We start from the raw sequence: 15,921 nt of genomic DNA on the forward strand, positions 1-15,921 counted from the left end.
ACTGAGCCACAGATATAATCGTATTATTGATTTGGGTAAATTACTTAAAAACCCCTATCTGTTAACATTATTGACGATATTATTTTCTAGTCTTCTAGTCTTTCGGCCCATCTTTCCTTCTTCTGTGGTACCTACTTAAAATATGATAATTACATTTATTATACAATTGATATTCCAAATCGACATAATTATCGAATGGACCATATAATTTAAAAAAGAGTATTTCATTTATTTATAAATGGTTAAGGATATAAGTAAGCTTTATCAAAAAAAAAAAAGGATATAAGTTAGGGGATTTAGGTAGACCAGAATCTTGTTACATTTTTTTGTCATAAGTATGCGATTTTGTCAATAGACACGTAAAGAGCAAGTGAATCACAAATTGTTATCACTTTTAATGATAAAGTTGTGTTGTCAAGTTGGTTTTGAAGTAGGACACCAAACTCGTAAGTTTGTATCTCGATTATCTTTCAACATTTCTTCAATTTCTACTGCATGGGTCCTCTTTTAGATGATCGGCCTTGATCAACAAAACTGAGCCAAAGTCAAACTAATTTGATTAGCTTTCTCCCTTAAATTGATTTCAATTAAACACCACAAGTGTCCATACTCACCCCCAAATTATGCATAAATTGACCATGACTCATTAATGCAATGTCAACAAAATTATGCCCTCCGATTTGAAATTGAAGAGGGAAATAAAGGTATTGGGAATTCAATTATGATTGACAGAGGTGGTCAACTTGTAATCTCGACCTTTGCAAGTCATAACTGTCTGATTTGTCATTTTAGTCCCCACATTAACTGTTAATTTCTCCTATTGATTTCTCTCCTCATTGTTACCTTTTTCATGTGGTTATTCTCTCTCATCCATTTCAAATTCAATCTCTCATCCCACAAACCTCCATATAACAAAAATTAGACAATTGAGAGGGGAGGGAGTAGTTAAGGAATAGATTGGTTTTACTAAAAAAAAAATTAACACCTTGTAAGTGGGTTCTTTTGAGAACCCACTCTTATCAAGTGGATCCACGCAGAACCACACTGAGTGAAACTCGTGACGCCTCACGCATAGACCTCCCGGTGTAGAACAAAATCTTACACTAGTGTGAGTGCTAGTTATTTGAGGACAAAGTCAAGCATGTGGGAGGTCAACGTTGTCTTGCGTACTTTGATGGATAAAGGGAATTGTGACAAGATTAGAGCATAAATTGGTCTAGGATTTTTTCCAATTTATGCTCCAATTTTGTGCGATAACACCGTTGCCGCCACAGTGGGTTATCGCACTTATAGGTATCAGACCCGAGAACACTTGTCGCCAAGGGTGTCAAATTGCTATAACCCATCATCGTCTGGGAGAAAGCCTAGAGTTTGGTCTATAAGTGCACGCTCAACCTTCATAAGTGTTGAGGCCTTTTGAGGGGATTGTGGAGCTTCCCCAATAACGAACTCTGTAATTGTTGGGCTCTTGCTTGTCTTAAGTGGAGACAATATTGATAATTGCTAAGGTTTCGGAGTAACTAAACAAATTAGAGTGGTCTAAGTGAAACCATTCCAAATCTACGTGTTTTCACTTTGTAACCACCTGAGTCGTTCACGCACGACGTCGTTTCACCGTTAACCCACTCTAGGTGGTTTCATATTGTAACCACTACAACAGTATTTTCATGTCAACCACTTCGAGCAGTATTAACATGAAACCACTAAAACTAACGACTAATCTCAAGGAGAATCTGATAAAGATTGTCACAAGTTTTTTTTGTGTAACCATAGAAAGACTTTATACGGACTTGGTAAATTCTAAATATGGCACACCAGATTGACAGAAATAGAGATAACAAATAAATGTGTCTGAGAAGTCGTCGGAGAAAATTGTTTAAGAATATGGGCTACACCATAATAAAAGTAAGAAAGGGAAGAAATCAATTAATGAAAAAGAAGTATTAAAAGAAAGACAGCTAGTAACAAACAAGAGTACGATTAAATTTCTCTCAATTAACAATTTTTTTAACATGGGGTCAAAATAACATGTTAGACAACTATGGGGACTAAAGTGATCGGTTGGTCAATTTTGGAAGCCAAAACAGAATTAGCCCGGAGGTAATAGAATTATGGTTGAGAAACCAACAATGACGTGTCATGGACAAAATTTGTCCTTTCAAAACATTGACCAATGACTACAGCTACCTACGCCCATAGAAATGTACAATTTGGAGTAATGACCCATTCAGCCCTGCTATAATAGGGAATTACAATTGTGCCATTACAACTAGGGCGTCTCTATCGCCCCCTCTTCTTTTTGCTCCCTCGACACGCCCCTTTTCTATTTCTTTGGGAGATTTGCTGTTTGGACTCCTTTCGTATAATTGACTTGCTGTTTGGACTCCCTTTTTTCAGTGTTGCATTTTGGACTCCCTTTTGACGGAATCACCCGAGAATATTCCGTCTCTACAGTTATACTTTAGAAAATTCCCACTTTACCCTTACATAATCAATTTGTAGTTTGGACTCCTTAGTTTGTATACTCAACAAGAGGAGGCTGCCACATGTACGGAGATCAAGGGTCTAAGTATTAATCAAATTAAGGTGGAGGAACTTCACCATTATCAACATTTCTTTCTTCTTCAACCTCTTAAATTTCATGAGAAATGTTACCATTTATACTACCCATTTCTCTCGTTATAACTTTCTCTCTCTGCTTATACCCATTTTTCTTCAACATTTCCACCCATTTTCTTGTTTCAGTCAATTCCAACTTTCTCTCTCTAATTTTATCCCAAATGCATCTACAACAAGCTTTTTTTTTTTTTAATTCAACTTCTCTTTGATTTTCTTTTGAAGGTATGTTGCTAAAGGGAAAGGGATTTTACAACTCCATCATGAATTAACAAACATAATTGGAGAAAATCAAGGTGGAAAATGCTTATTGATGGCCGTTTTTTGAAGTTATAAAAACTACCCAGGTAATCAATATTTGTCAGTGCCATTGTTTTTCTTCTTGGTTTTCTTGTTCCAGTTTGTGAAATTGGGTTTGATTGTTTTTGGGGTTGTAGGAAGCAATAGTTTTACCACCATTTGTGGCACTTGGAGTTCGACCAAGACCTGGTGTTTGAGTATATATTAGTGTTTATGGTATTGCATTTTGATTATAGCGGATTAGGTTTTTCACTATGGCGGATTAGGTTTTTCATTGGTAGAATCAATGGCTAACTCAAACAAATTGAAATCTGAAGCTATCAATTTAAGAATGAGAAATGATACATGGATATTCTTTGGGATAAATCAATTTCATTAAAAAAATGAAAAAGAATTCCAATCCTATGGAAGAAGAAGAAACCAGATTGTTGTTTTAGAACTTACATGGATGAAGTTAACTCGTGGGTTAACTAATTAGGTCGGGTTAGGTTAGGTAGAGGGTAAAATTGAATTTTCATCTTTCATATGTTTCTAAACTGTTATATTTAACTTTTATTTTGAAAAAGGGAGTCCAAAAGTGCAACACTGAAAAAAGGGAGTCCAAACAGCAAGTCAATTATACGAAAGGGGGTCCAAACAGCAAATCTCCCTTTTTCTTTTTGTGAAAGTTGATTCCATAAATCACAAAAAAAACGTTGAGTACCAATCTCTCTTTCTCCTTCTCTCCTTTTCTCTCTGTCTCTAAAGGGATATTATGTGGTGGTGTGTTGTGATATTGGGTGGTGACTGATTTGTTCATGGTGGTGGTGGAAGAGTACAGTTCTGGTATAGAAAGATTTGATTTTATGATTGAATCTGGTTGTGGTGGATTGGGATTTGGGGTGTTCGGATCTTGCAAGGGTACAAGAAAATGTTGGAGATCGGATCTGGTGGAGGGTTAGTGGCGATGGTGGTCGTGAGGTGGTGGTGACGGTGGGCTCTGGCTCTGAGATTCAGTGGTGGTGCGACGGCTTGGAGTTAATTAGCAAATGGTTGTGATTATGGTGATGGTGGGTTCTGGGATTCAGTGGCGGTGGTTTCCGGTGACGACAACGGTTTTCCGGTGACATCAGCAGTGGTTATTTTAGTTTTTTCTTCTTATTTTGTTGACCTTTAGGGTCCTTTCATCCGAGATCTTTAAGATTTCATTTTACCGAGTCGGTGTCTAGTCCAATTTCTTTCTCTTCATGAGACACTTTTCATTTAAAGGTATGTAACTCTCATGAAGTTTTCAGATGAGAGAATAATTATGATCATCCATTTAACTTGTGATTTAATCACTTATGAATGAAAAATGGTTTCAAAACAAAAAAATCACAAAAACATCAGTCCGTTACACAACGAACGTCAAAGGACTAAATGTAAATAACAACAAAAGAAAATCAGTTACTCTTCGGTACCATTCCTCGTAAGCCATCATTCGAGGGGTCGAATTTGCATTCTTGGTGCAATAAGACAGCGACACCTGTCTCTCCCGAACTTCCACATGCATCAGATTGGTTTCTTGTTTTAATCTCATGGGAAGATGTAGAGTCGTCCGATAAAGAGTGACAAACATCTTCGAATCCCCCTCAATCCCGACCCCATATAAGTGATGATCTTGTATCATTTATAACCCTAACCAAACGCAGTTCATTGAAGGCCCGAAATGGGTGAAAAGCTCGTTGATCTTGAGTCAATCACCTCTCCAGAACTATTTCTCATCACTGCTGTCGTCGATGCTCCTTCTCGACGGAGCTCATTTTCTTTTGAAAATGAGTTTGTGTTGTTCAACCCAAAATGAAGTAGCCCCACTTCTTCCAGACGGTCTAGTCCTTAGGATACTAAAAGTGAGGGCGGATCAAGAGCAATTTGCTAGAAGGTCTAGACCCTCCCTTACAACGATCCACTTTTATTCTCTCGCAAGATTTAACTTATTGTTTCATGTGTTTATACTTTTGGGTTGTTTTATCATCTCTAACAATGACCTCATTTATCTTTAATTTGTCCTAAGTTATGTTTCTTTTTTTTTTACTATTTTGATTCTATCAAACATTCTTCTTAAAGGTTTAATATCAACTTTTTGAGAAAAAATATAAAAAATCATTTATATATTTTGGGTTATTTCCCTAATGGCCCCCAACTTTGTGACCAGCTTCTCGCCTGGCCCCCTACTTTACGAAAAATACCCATATGACCCCCTTTCGTTATAACACCGTCACTCTCTCTCCTCCATCATGTTTTCTCTCTCTGCCAAGTCACGCCACATCATCTGTTACGCCACCTCATCATCTTCTCCAGCATGGGTCGCCGGCCGGCGACCTTCAAATTTTCTTTTTATTCTCACCTCTCTATCTCTCTAAAAAAAATTTTTTTTTTTTTTTTATTCTCAGCTCTCTAAACTCCGGCAAAGGGAAACCCTTCGTCGGAGTTCGAGTCTGTTCAAGAACAGACTGACAGATCGAACTCCGGCGAAGGGAAACCCCTTCGCTGGACTTTAGAGAGAGAGAGAGGAGAGAATTAAAAAAAAATTTTTTAGAGACAGAGAAAAAAAAATTTGAAGGTCGTTGGCCGGAAATTTTGCCGGCCGACGACCCATGCCGGAGAAGATGATGAGGTGGCGTAACAGATGATGTGGCGTGACTTGGCAGAGAGAGAAAACATGATGGAGGAGAGAGAGTGACGGTGTTATAACGGAAGGAACCCATATGGGTATTTTTCGTAAAGTAGGGGGCCAGGCGGGAAGCTGGTCACAAACTTGGGGGCCATTAGGGAAATAACCCATATATTTTTCTCAATTGTTTCCCTCTCTAGAACTTTTTTTGTACATATTCTCTTAGCATTTTCTTGATACTAACAATATATTTATGTTTTGTAATTATTACTTACCCGTATTAAGTTCCATAGAAACAATAAATTTTTTTTATTAATTTTGGTGTAAGTTGACTTCGATTTTTGAGAGACTTTCGAATGTCCAAATTTTTCGATAGTCAGGGTATGGAATGACCAATTGTGTTAACTGGCGACAATATTATGTTGGGAATTACATATCTCTAAGACTACCCTAATTATCTAACTAGTGTTGGTAGCGGAATCTCAAACATCTAATGTTTAACACTAAGTTATCTAGGATCATATACATGAACTAACAATGAACTAGAAGGGAAGAAGAATACCTTTATTCGCTTTCTTACGAACTAAATTCCGACCAGTATTCGAAAGATAAAGAGCTTCAAGCGTAGCTCCTCTACTTGAGACGCCGAATGTGTAACTGTAACGCCCCAAGCCTTAGCAGTTACCGATATTGTCCCCACTTTAACGACCTCACACAGGTACGGGGTTTTGTCCTTGGCGAAGGCACCACAAGCCTACCGAAAAGGCCTCGGTACTTACTAAGCTTGAGCTTACACATATAGCCCAGTCTCTGGACACTCTTGTGAGCAATGTGGAACTATTACAATCCCCCACCCTCAGCGAAGAGCCGTCCTCGGCTATGATACCACTTTGTAACGCCCCAAGCCTTAGCAGTTGTCGATATTGTCCCCACTTTAACCACCTCACACAGGTACGGGGTTTTGTCCTTGGCGAAGGCACCACAAGCCTACCCAAAAGGCCTCGGTATTGGGCGAAGACACGCGATTCACCAGACCTATCAGAGCACGCAACGACATCGTGGACCCCCCACATACACGATTTTGTCCTCACTTAGCCGCCACTCAGCGTGGTGTGAGGTGGTTAAAGTGGGGACAATATCGGCAACTGCTAAGGCTTGGGGCGTTACAAAGTGGTATCAGAGCCGAGGACGGCTCTTCGCTGAGGGTGGGGGATTGTAATAGTCCCACATTGCTCACAAGAGTGTCCAGAGACTGGGCTATATGTGTAAGCTCAAGCTTAGTAAGTACCGAGGCCTTTTCGGTAGGCTTGTGGTGCCTTCGCCAAGGACAAAACCCCGTACCTGTGTGAGGTGGTTAAAGTGGGGACAATATCGGCAACTGCTAAGGCTTGGGGCGTTACAAAGTGGTATCAGAGCTCTAGGTTCATAAATCCTAGGGATTGTGTCTAGGGCTATTAGACAGTTAGAGCAGTAGTGGCACTTTAATCTTTTCTTGGTTGTTGTGTGTGACATTAATTTAGTTTATCTCTTTATTCTTCTCTTCATTAGATTCATGGACGGAGATGGAGTTACTGGTAGGGGACGTCGTAGTGCTCGCATCCGAGGCCGAGGTGTAGGCAGGGGGACGGGCCGAGGTGCAGGCAGGGCGATAGGTCGAGGAGTCTTTGCTGAGGATAGAGAATCAACAAAAACTGTGGGTACAACAGCGCAAGCTGAGAGTAGTGCAACTCCAGTTCAAAACCCGAATGGAAGGGCAACGGTGACCATTGACGCAACTGCATTGCAAGATTTGATTAACATTGCAGCGGAGGCTAAAATGCGGGAGCGAGATCGGGTTCAGGTTCCAACACGGGAAACAGGAGGTCCTGTGGTACCTATGGTGAATCAGAGACCACCGACTGAGATGACTTGGGTGCAGCATGATGGGTCATGAAAATGTCCCATCAGAGTCGTTTAAATTAGCCGAGTTAGTCTGTTTCGAGTCTTTATTGTAATAAAATGGTTGGTTTTCTTGATTAGGTGTCTTTTGCAGAGTTAGGTGTGAAAAACGGTTAAAAAATGAGAAAAAGATGCATAAAGGGTATTTTGGTCATTTGGAGTCAAGGATATTCTGGAAATTTGGTCAAGGTCAGTGCATGGTTGGAAAGTAGAGGTCGAGACGAGTCCGTAGGAGAAAACGGAAGTCAAATCGGAGTCCGGACGAAGGAATAAACCAAGGTCAAAGTCAGGTCAACATTTGGTCAGCATTCGGTACAAGTTCGGGCAAGTTTCTGGCCCGCGGTATGCTTAGGGACACGTGTCGATGTATGGAGGTTGGGATACGCGGTTTCCGTGTTAGCGCTCAGCAGCGAAGTAGCCCTTATAAGCTTGATCCGGTGGAGCGCGTTGCAACTTTCTTCTGTAGTCCCAATCCAACGTTTTAATCAAGACCGTTCGCCTCCGCGTTTTCAAGATCCGACGGTTTCTGAACACCCCCTCATGAATCTATTATCGTGTAAACCGAAGCTTCTTAGCTTTCATGCTCCCGGACGCGTGTCCACTTCAAGGCCATCCAGATCCGTGTTCCTCTCATCCAACGGCCACTAACCCTTGCGCAAGTTAACACGGTGGATCCGATCACACACTAACTTCCAAATTACCTGCAAGCCTCTCCCATCATCCGACACATGTCCCCTCCCATTTATCTTTTAGAAATCAGACTTACCCTCCTTCCAAGCGACAAGTGTCTCCCACTTTCTCTGTTGGAACCCTAGCCGCCGGGGTCATGAGTAGAATTAGGGTTTTATTCATCTTTAAACCCCCATTTTTCCCAAAGTAACCCTTCCTTTTATCTTTTTTACCACTTTAACCCAACCAAAACCCTAACCCTATAAATAAATCTCTTTCTCCTCCATTAGAACTTAGACTTGCAAACCCTCTCATACTTCCTCTTACCTAATCTTTCTTCTCTACTACTAAATCCATTTCTTTTCCATTCTTTTTCCATCTTCTTCTCTACTACTATTCTTTCTTCCATTAATAGTCTTCTCCTTCTTTCTTCCATATTCTTCTATCATCTTTATCCACTTCATATCTTCTTTCCAACTTCTTTCTAGATCTAATTTCTCCCTTCTCTTTCTTTTTTCTTATTTGGGTGGCAATAAAATAGCTATTATTTGGATTTCTTGGAGTAAAATTCTTGAGCAAAAATGGAGCAAATCTTGGATAAAATGGAGATACATGGGGATATGGAGTTGGAACATTCTTGGTGATTTCTTTCCATTAATTTCTTAGTATTTTCATTTATTTTACAATATCAATGAATGTTATTCTAGATTCCATGTATAGTTAATTTAGCAATCCAAGGTTGTGAATGAAACCCATAATAGATCTTTGTAATACTTGTGCTTGATTAATTAAATCCTTTGATGTGCTTTAATGTCTATTGATTGTTTATCTATATGGATTGGATTTTCTTTCCATTACTCATGCCTCATAATTAGATATTTCATACTTTCGTTAAGTTGTTAGATGGAGTATGCTTTTTAGATGATGAATAATAGTTAAGTGATCCGAATCTTTATAAGGAAGACAATTAGAATTAGTAATTATAAAATTGTTTTATCTAGAATATCATCCGGAATCCAAATAGTTCATTATATTGGATCCCGAGTAAATACAAAAGAGATTTAAGTAATTAAGTGCTTGTTTATAAAGTGAAATTATGCGGTGGATTTTATAACCTTAGATATCCTCTTACCTCTCACTTAGATAGTTTAGTTAGTTCTTTTTGTTTTCTTATTTCTTGCAAATCAAATCAAATTTATGAGTGGGGTGTGTGTGTGTTAGTCTAAGTTAGCTATTGACATTTTGATTATTGGGCTAAACTCGCCGTCAATATCCGAAGTTACCTACCTATCCCTTGGGACGATTCACGATCTTATTATAAATACTATAACTTGACCCCGTATACTTGCGGGAATAGACCTATTTTTAGGCCCATCACAGCATTATCACCATTTCAAGAAGATGGGGCCACCTGTATTTGATGGAACCGCGGGACCTTTAGGAGCACATGCATGGTGCCAGAAGATGGATAAGATTTTGCAGAATCTCGAGTGCTCAGATGTGGATAAGCAGAGAATGGCAGTGTTTTAGTTGGAAGGAAATGTCGCTTCTTGGTGGGATACAGAGGCTCGGTTAGTAGATCCTATGGCTATGACTTGGACAGAGTTTAAGGATTTATTCAAGGCAAATTACTTTCCAAATTCAACACAACAGAAAGTATCAAGAGAATTTCAGAATTTGAAGCAGGGAGAGAATCAGACAGTCTTAGAGTATGAGCAGGAGTTTCATCGACTGTCATTGTTTGCAACTCGCTTGATCCCTACTGAACAGGATAAGATTGAGAGGTTTGTGAATGGGTTGCTCCCTAACATTGCGAGACAAATCATTGGGCAACCTAGTTTTGACACTTATCAGAAAGTGGTGACATGTGCTAAGGCACAAGATGACTACATTCAAGAGATGAGGAAGCAGAGGAGTGTCAAGGGAGAGATGGGACATAACCAGAAATGGGGTGGTAACAACAACAAAAATAGTGGTAAGAATCGAAGTGACCGCTATCACGGGCAACGTGATGGCAAGAGGCCTCGTACAGATCGGGATGATAGAGCAGTGGTAGCTACTGGTGGACAACCAGAACCACTGAATGGCAATTGGGGAAGACAGAGAGCTTTCCAGGGAACTTGCTACACTTGTCATGGACAGGGTCATAGAGCAGTTGATTGTCCTAAGAAGAATGAGACTCGAACTGGTAATCAAGGGCGACAACATGATCATAATCAACAAGGGAGGTTGCAGGGACGGGGTCAGCAGCTGCAGCTGAATGCCGTAGTTCCTAGAGATGTTGGAGCACCTGCTGAGGTGGTTGAAGGTACATTTCTTATTCATAGTAATCTGGGAAGAGTATTATTTGATCCAGGTGCCATGGGTATATTTATTTCTACTTCTTTTGTACGCACTTTGCCTATTGTGTTAGATCGATGTGTGAGCCCTTTTATTGTGTCGTCACCATGGGGTGGGTCTATAATGATAGACCACATTTGTCGGGGGTGCATTATTAAGTTAGGTGAACGAGAGTTTGCTTCAGACCTCTTTGTACTTCAGTTAGTTTACTACGATGTCATCCTACGCATGGATTGGCTTGCTTCATATCATGCACTTGTGGACTATTTTGCCAAGACGGTCACATTTTCCCTTCCGAGTGAAGAGGTGTTGGTTGTGTCTGGACTTACGAGACAGATGAGAGAGATGCACCTGGGTAACGTGGAACTGATAGAGCATCCGGTGATGGGTAAGACGCTAGAGATGATTGATGTGGTATGTGAGTACCATAGGGTGTTCAGCGATATACCAGGGTTGCCACCACGCAGAGAGGTTGACTTCTGCATAGAGTTGGAACCGGGTACTGCACCGATAGCTAAAACTCATTACCGAATGGCTCCAGTTGAACTACGTGAGCTCAAGGACCAGATTCAACAGTTACTTGACTTGGGTTTCATACGCCAGAGTAGCTCCCCGTGGGGTGCGCCTGTTCTTTTTGTTAAAAAGAAAGACGGGTCGATGAGGTTGTGTATTGATTATAGGGAGTTGAATAAGGTTACTGTGAGGAATAAGTACCCTTTACCGAGGATCGATGACTTACTCGATCAACTGAGAGGATCCAAGTGGTTTTCGAAGATTGACTTGAGATCAGGGTATCATCAGTTACGGGTTAGAGAAGAAGGCATTCCTAAGACTGCATTTGTGACACGTTATGGTTCCTATGAGTTTTTGGTTATGCCTTTCGGTTTGACTAATGCTCCAGCAGTTTTCATGGATTTGATGAATCGGGTATTTCGAGATTTCTTAGATAAGTTTGTCATCGTATTTATTGATGATATCCTTTTCTACTCTAGAACTAAGGAAGATCATGAGAATCACTTGCGACAAGTACTAGAGAGATTGATGGAACATCAGTTGTATGCTAAGTTCGAGAAGTGTGAATTTTGGCAAGAAGAAGTAAAGTTCTTGGGTCATGTTATTTCTAGCATTGGAGTATCAGTCGACCCTTCTAAGGTCGAGGCAGTGCTTAATTGGAAGCAACCCACATCTGCGACGGAGGTTCGTAGTTTTCTGGGTTTGGCTGGATATTACAGGCGGTTTATCAAGGGGTTCTCGAGTATTGCAGGTCCTTTGACGAACCTAACTAAGAAGGAAGTTCCATTTCGATGGTCTACAGAGTGTGACTTGGCATTTCAAGAACTAAAGACGAGATTGATTACTGCACCAGTTTTGACCATTCCTGAGGGTGGTGTTCGGTTAGTGATTTACACTGATGCTTCAATTCAGGGTTTGGGTTGTGTTCTTATGCAGAGTGATAAGGTAGTTGCTTATGCTTCGAGGCAGTTGAGATCGCATGAGCGGAATTATCCAACTCATGACTTAGAGTTGGCAGCTATAGTGTTTGCTTTGAAGATTTGGAGACATTATTTGTACGGTGAAAAGTTTGATCTCTTTACCGACTATAAGAGCCTCAAGTATCTATTCTCGCAAAAGGAGTTGAACATGCGCCAACGCCGATGGTTAGAGTTGATGAAAGACTATGACTTCTCACTACAATACCACCCGGGTAAGGCTAATGTTGTAGCTGATGCATTAAGTCGACGACCGAGGGGTATCATAGCCGCATTGATGATGAATCAGTGGAAGATGTTGGAGAATGTGGCAACATATGACATTGATATGGTTGGGTCAGGAGTTGACTCGTTATTTCTTGGTAGTATGGTTGTTAGACCATCCTTACTGAACCGTATTGTGGATGCACAAGTTAACGATGAGTGGTGCCAGAAACAGGTTTCGTTAATGCAAGAAACTGAAACAGAGTTCAGTACAGGACATGACGGAGGATTGAGGTTCCGAGGGAGGTTATTTGTACCGGCAAATCCGGTCTTGAGACAGGATATATTAGACGAGGCTCATCGGAGTAAGTACACTGTTCATCCTGGTGGTAACAAGATGTACAAAGACTTGAAGAGGCAATATTGGTGGTCCGGAATGAAGAAAGATGTTGCTGAACATGTAAGGAAGTGTGAGGTGTGTCAGATGGTGAAAGCAGAAAATCGACATCCGTTGGGACTTCTAGAACCGTTGCCTATTCCAGAGTGGAAATGGGAGAACATATCGATGGACTTCATCACAGGTTTGCCGCGTTCGAGTCGAGGCTTTGATGCCATTTGGGTGATAGTTGATAGGCTGACTAAGTCGGCTCACTTCTTACCAGTGAAGACGACGGATAGTGGAGATCGACTGACACAATTTTATATTAAGGAGATTGTCAGGTTGCACGGAGTTCCAGTGTCTATTGTGTCAGATAGAGATTCATCCTTTACTTTTCGGTTTTGGAAGAGTTTTCAGGCATCTATGGGAACATCGTTACATTTTAGTACAGCTTTTCACCCTCAGACCGGCGGGCAAACAGAGAGAGTCAATAAAGTACTCGAAGATATGTTACGGTGCTCGATACTAGATCTTGGTGGTAGTTGGCAAGATCGATACTAAATCTTGGTGGTAGTTGGCAAGATCACTTGCCTTTGGTAGAGTTCGCATATAATAATAGTTACCAATCTAGCATTGGCATGGCTCCTTTCGAGGCACTATATGGGAGGCCTTGTCGATCACCATTATGTTGGACAGAGGCAGGAGATGCTAAACTAGAAGGACCAGAGGTAATTCGGGATACTTCTGAAAAGATTGCGTAGAAACCCGCTCGCATCATTGACCGTAGAGAGCATGTGCTTCGCCGGAAGACTACTCCCATGGTCAAGGTTCAATGAAATCATCACAACGATAAAGAAGTTACTTGGGAGCGCGAGGATGATATGCAACTTCGTTATCTCTCGTCAGGTATGTCCAATTTCGAGGACGAAATTTCCTTTTAGGAGGGGAGATTGTAGTGCCCCTAAACAAATTTTGAGGTGCCTTTAGCACCACTACCTAATGCCTCTTTAATAACCTACTGCCAACAATTTCCATTCTTCTTTTTTAGAACCCTACAACCGTGAGTTAGAGATGGGTGAGGGGATAGTGGCTTTCTAGTGAGAGAAAGTTTAGAAGAAGAAGGGCTTGGAGTTTGGAGCTTGGTGATTCTTTTCCTTGTTGTTCTTCACTTGGGGCTTGGTTTGCTTTGGATCTAAGGTAGATTTCTATCTCTCTAGGGCTTGAATAGCCATTTTTATAGATAAACCTAGACATACTAGATGAAACTACAAACCCTAGATTTTAGTATTACTTGAACATAGATTAGGGTTCTTGACACAAATATATACACTAGAAGTAGTAGATTTATATTCCTACAAACTTATTTTTAGGTCACTTTGAATCTCATCTATGTGTTAGATTTTGAGGATATTTGCTATAATGACCTACTTGATGAACCATAAAATCTTCATTTACATTTTCATGCTAGATTCATGTATCACAATGATATTTAGGGCTAAACCTCTTTATTTGTCATGATTTTAGCATATAACTCTTATAATTAGATGTCTCTCACTATTGGACAATACTCTTTATATAAATACATGAACATGTGCGAGAAGTCAACATGATATGCGAATTTTAGGCTATTATCATCATCGATTCATTACTTGCAAACATTATAAATATGAAACTCGTATGTCGTAATATGCTAACAAATATGATTTTGGTTTATGTATGTTGTGGTGTGATGCTATTATATGTGTGTGATGTGATGGAGTTGGTGGAGAGTTGTGAGAGTTTTGTGGTTGGTTCGACCCACTCTACCGGATGTGATATTGGTATGGAGCGTATGGGGTCGGCGCTAACACAATGGATGACCTTGTGGACCACACTCTCATACAACGTGGATACCAACTTGTCATATTGCTTTTGGTTGTTTATTACAAATGGTGTGATATTATGTATGTGTGACGTGATGGAGTTGGTGAAGGGTTGTAAGAGTCTTGTGGTTGGTTCGACCCTCTCTACCGGATGTGATATAGGTATGGAGCGTATGGGGTCGACGCTAACACAATGGATGACCTTGTGGACCACACTCTTACATAAGGTGGACACCAACTCGTCATGTCGCTTTTTGTTGTTTGTTACATATGTGGTACACTTTATTTCTAATGGTCACAACTCGAATACTATACTTGGACATCTTTACATGATATGTGGTTGTCTATTTGTTTTGGTAGCTCTTGAAACTGTCTATTGAGACTTTAGAGGTTTCGAAATCTACTTGTTGGGGTCTGACCCAACCTTTTATTTTTCAGGACAAGGAAATCGGGAAGTGCCACCTGCTTGAGTCATAGTTAGCCTTGGAGGAGTTTCTTTAGTGGTTTTTTCTTTCTTTCTTTAGGTAGTTATTTGGAGTTGTATCTCCTAGACACTTGGTGTTATTTATGTTTTATCTTGTCCGACATTTGTGTCGATGATTTAGAGACATCCTGTGAGTTTTGGGAAACTTAGTAAAGTTTTATTAGATGATTTATTGTTACTTTTTGAGCTTCATGTTCGATACTATTTGTCTCCTTGATGAGTATATCGTATATGTTTACTGTTCTGCGGAGAAATGCCTTAAGTTTAGGTTTTCATGGCGGCCGACGTGGAAATCTAGGTTTGGGGTGTTACAATAACTTGAACTCCCTCCTTTCAATCAACGAGGACTTTCTTGAAGGTTGAGATGAAGAACACCTTCTATATAAATTTCACACAAAATGGAATAAATAGTAGATCTACAAATGTGAATTGGTCTTGTTTGCACTTCTCTATAGCAAACTGTCTAATGTAGATTGATCATATGGTTTTCGCAAAAATAAAAAAAATTAGAGATTTGTCAGTATTATCTAGGGATCAAAGTCAAAAATTTGAAAATATTATCATTTTTTTTTGTTGAAAGTGAAAATATTATCATTTAGCAAGTAAACAATATGTTCAGCAAAAAAAAAAAAGTAAACAATAGATTCTTTTATTTAAGGAGGCATAAGAAAGGAAGTAAACGACGGTTCTTTTATTTAATGAGGCATAAAAAAGGTTGACTCAACTACCAAAGAAAGTATAATATGTGATCGGCGCCGTCAGAATCTTATGGTTTATTGAGCCTTACTTTTGAACAGATATTTTGCTCCAACAAGATTATGGGCCTAAATAAATATGAAGGCTGCCAAACTAACTCGCACCATGTTTGCATGGGTATCCAAGAAGGAAAATACTAGTGGACCCCAAACTAACCCGCACCAGGTTTGTAGAACATGCACTTCTACATTATTATTCGTCCACCACCTTTTGGTGTAACGGTTGGACACCCTTCTTAAAACCATGAGGTC

General features: G+C 40.0%; 1 protein-coding gene across 1 annotated transcript; it reads left to right on the forward strand.

Moving 5' to 3' along the window:
* Positions 1–7,100: 7,100 nt before the first annotated feature.
* LOC147559666 (uncharacterized) lies at positions 7,101–13,329 on the forward strand. Its single transcript, XM_086659207.1, has 5 exons — positions 7,101–7,418; positions 9,686–10,909; positions 11,360–12,018; positions 12,352–12,588; positions 13,143–13,329. The coding sequence occupies exons 1-5, from the start codon at positions 7,101–7,103 to the stop codon at positions 13,327–13,329; spliced, it is 2,625 nt and encodes an 874-aa protein (XP_086515333.1).
* Positions 13,330–15,921: the final 2,592 nt, after the last annotated feature.

This window comes from Eschscholzia californica, unplaced genomic scaffold, assembly GCF_041429995.1.
Source record: "Eschscholzia californica isolate CP2 unplaced genomic scaffold, dmEscCali1.0.p SCAF_2, whole genome shotgun sequence".
Lineage (NCBI taxonomy): Eukaryota > Viridiplantae > Streptophyta > Magnoliopsida > Ranunculales > Papaveraceae > Eschscholzia > Eschscholzia californica.

What these genes read in the sequence shown, in the direction of transcription:
- LOC147559666 (XM_086659207.1), top strand. Translation starts at nt 7,101, where the DNA reads ATGGACGGAGATGGAGTTACTGGTAGGGGACGTCGTAGTGCTCGCATC. An exon ending in GGGAAACAGGAGGTCCTGTG is followed by an intron (nt 7,419 to 9,685) that starts GTACCTATGGTG and finishes GCAGTGTTTTAG; the next exon opens with TTGGAAGGAAATGTCGCTTC. An exon ending in TATCCAACTCATGACTTAGA is followed by an intron (nt 12,019 to 12,351) that starts GTTGGCAGCTAT and finishes ATTTCTTGGTAG; the next exon opens with TATGGTTGTTAGACCATCCT.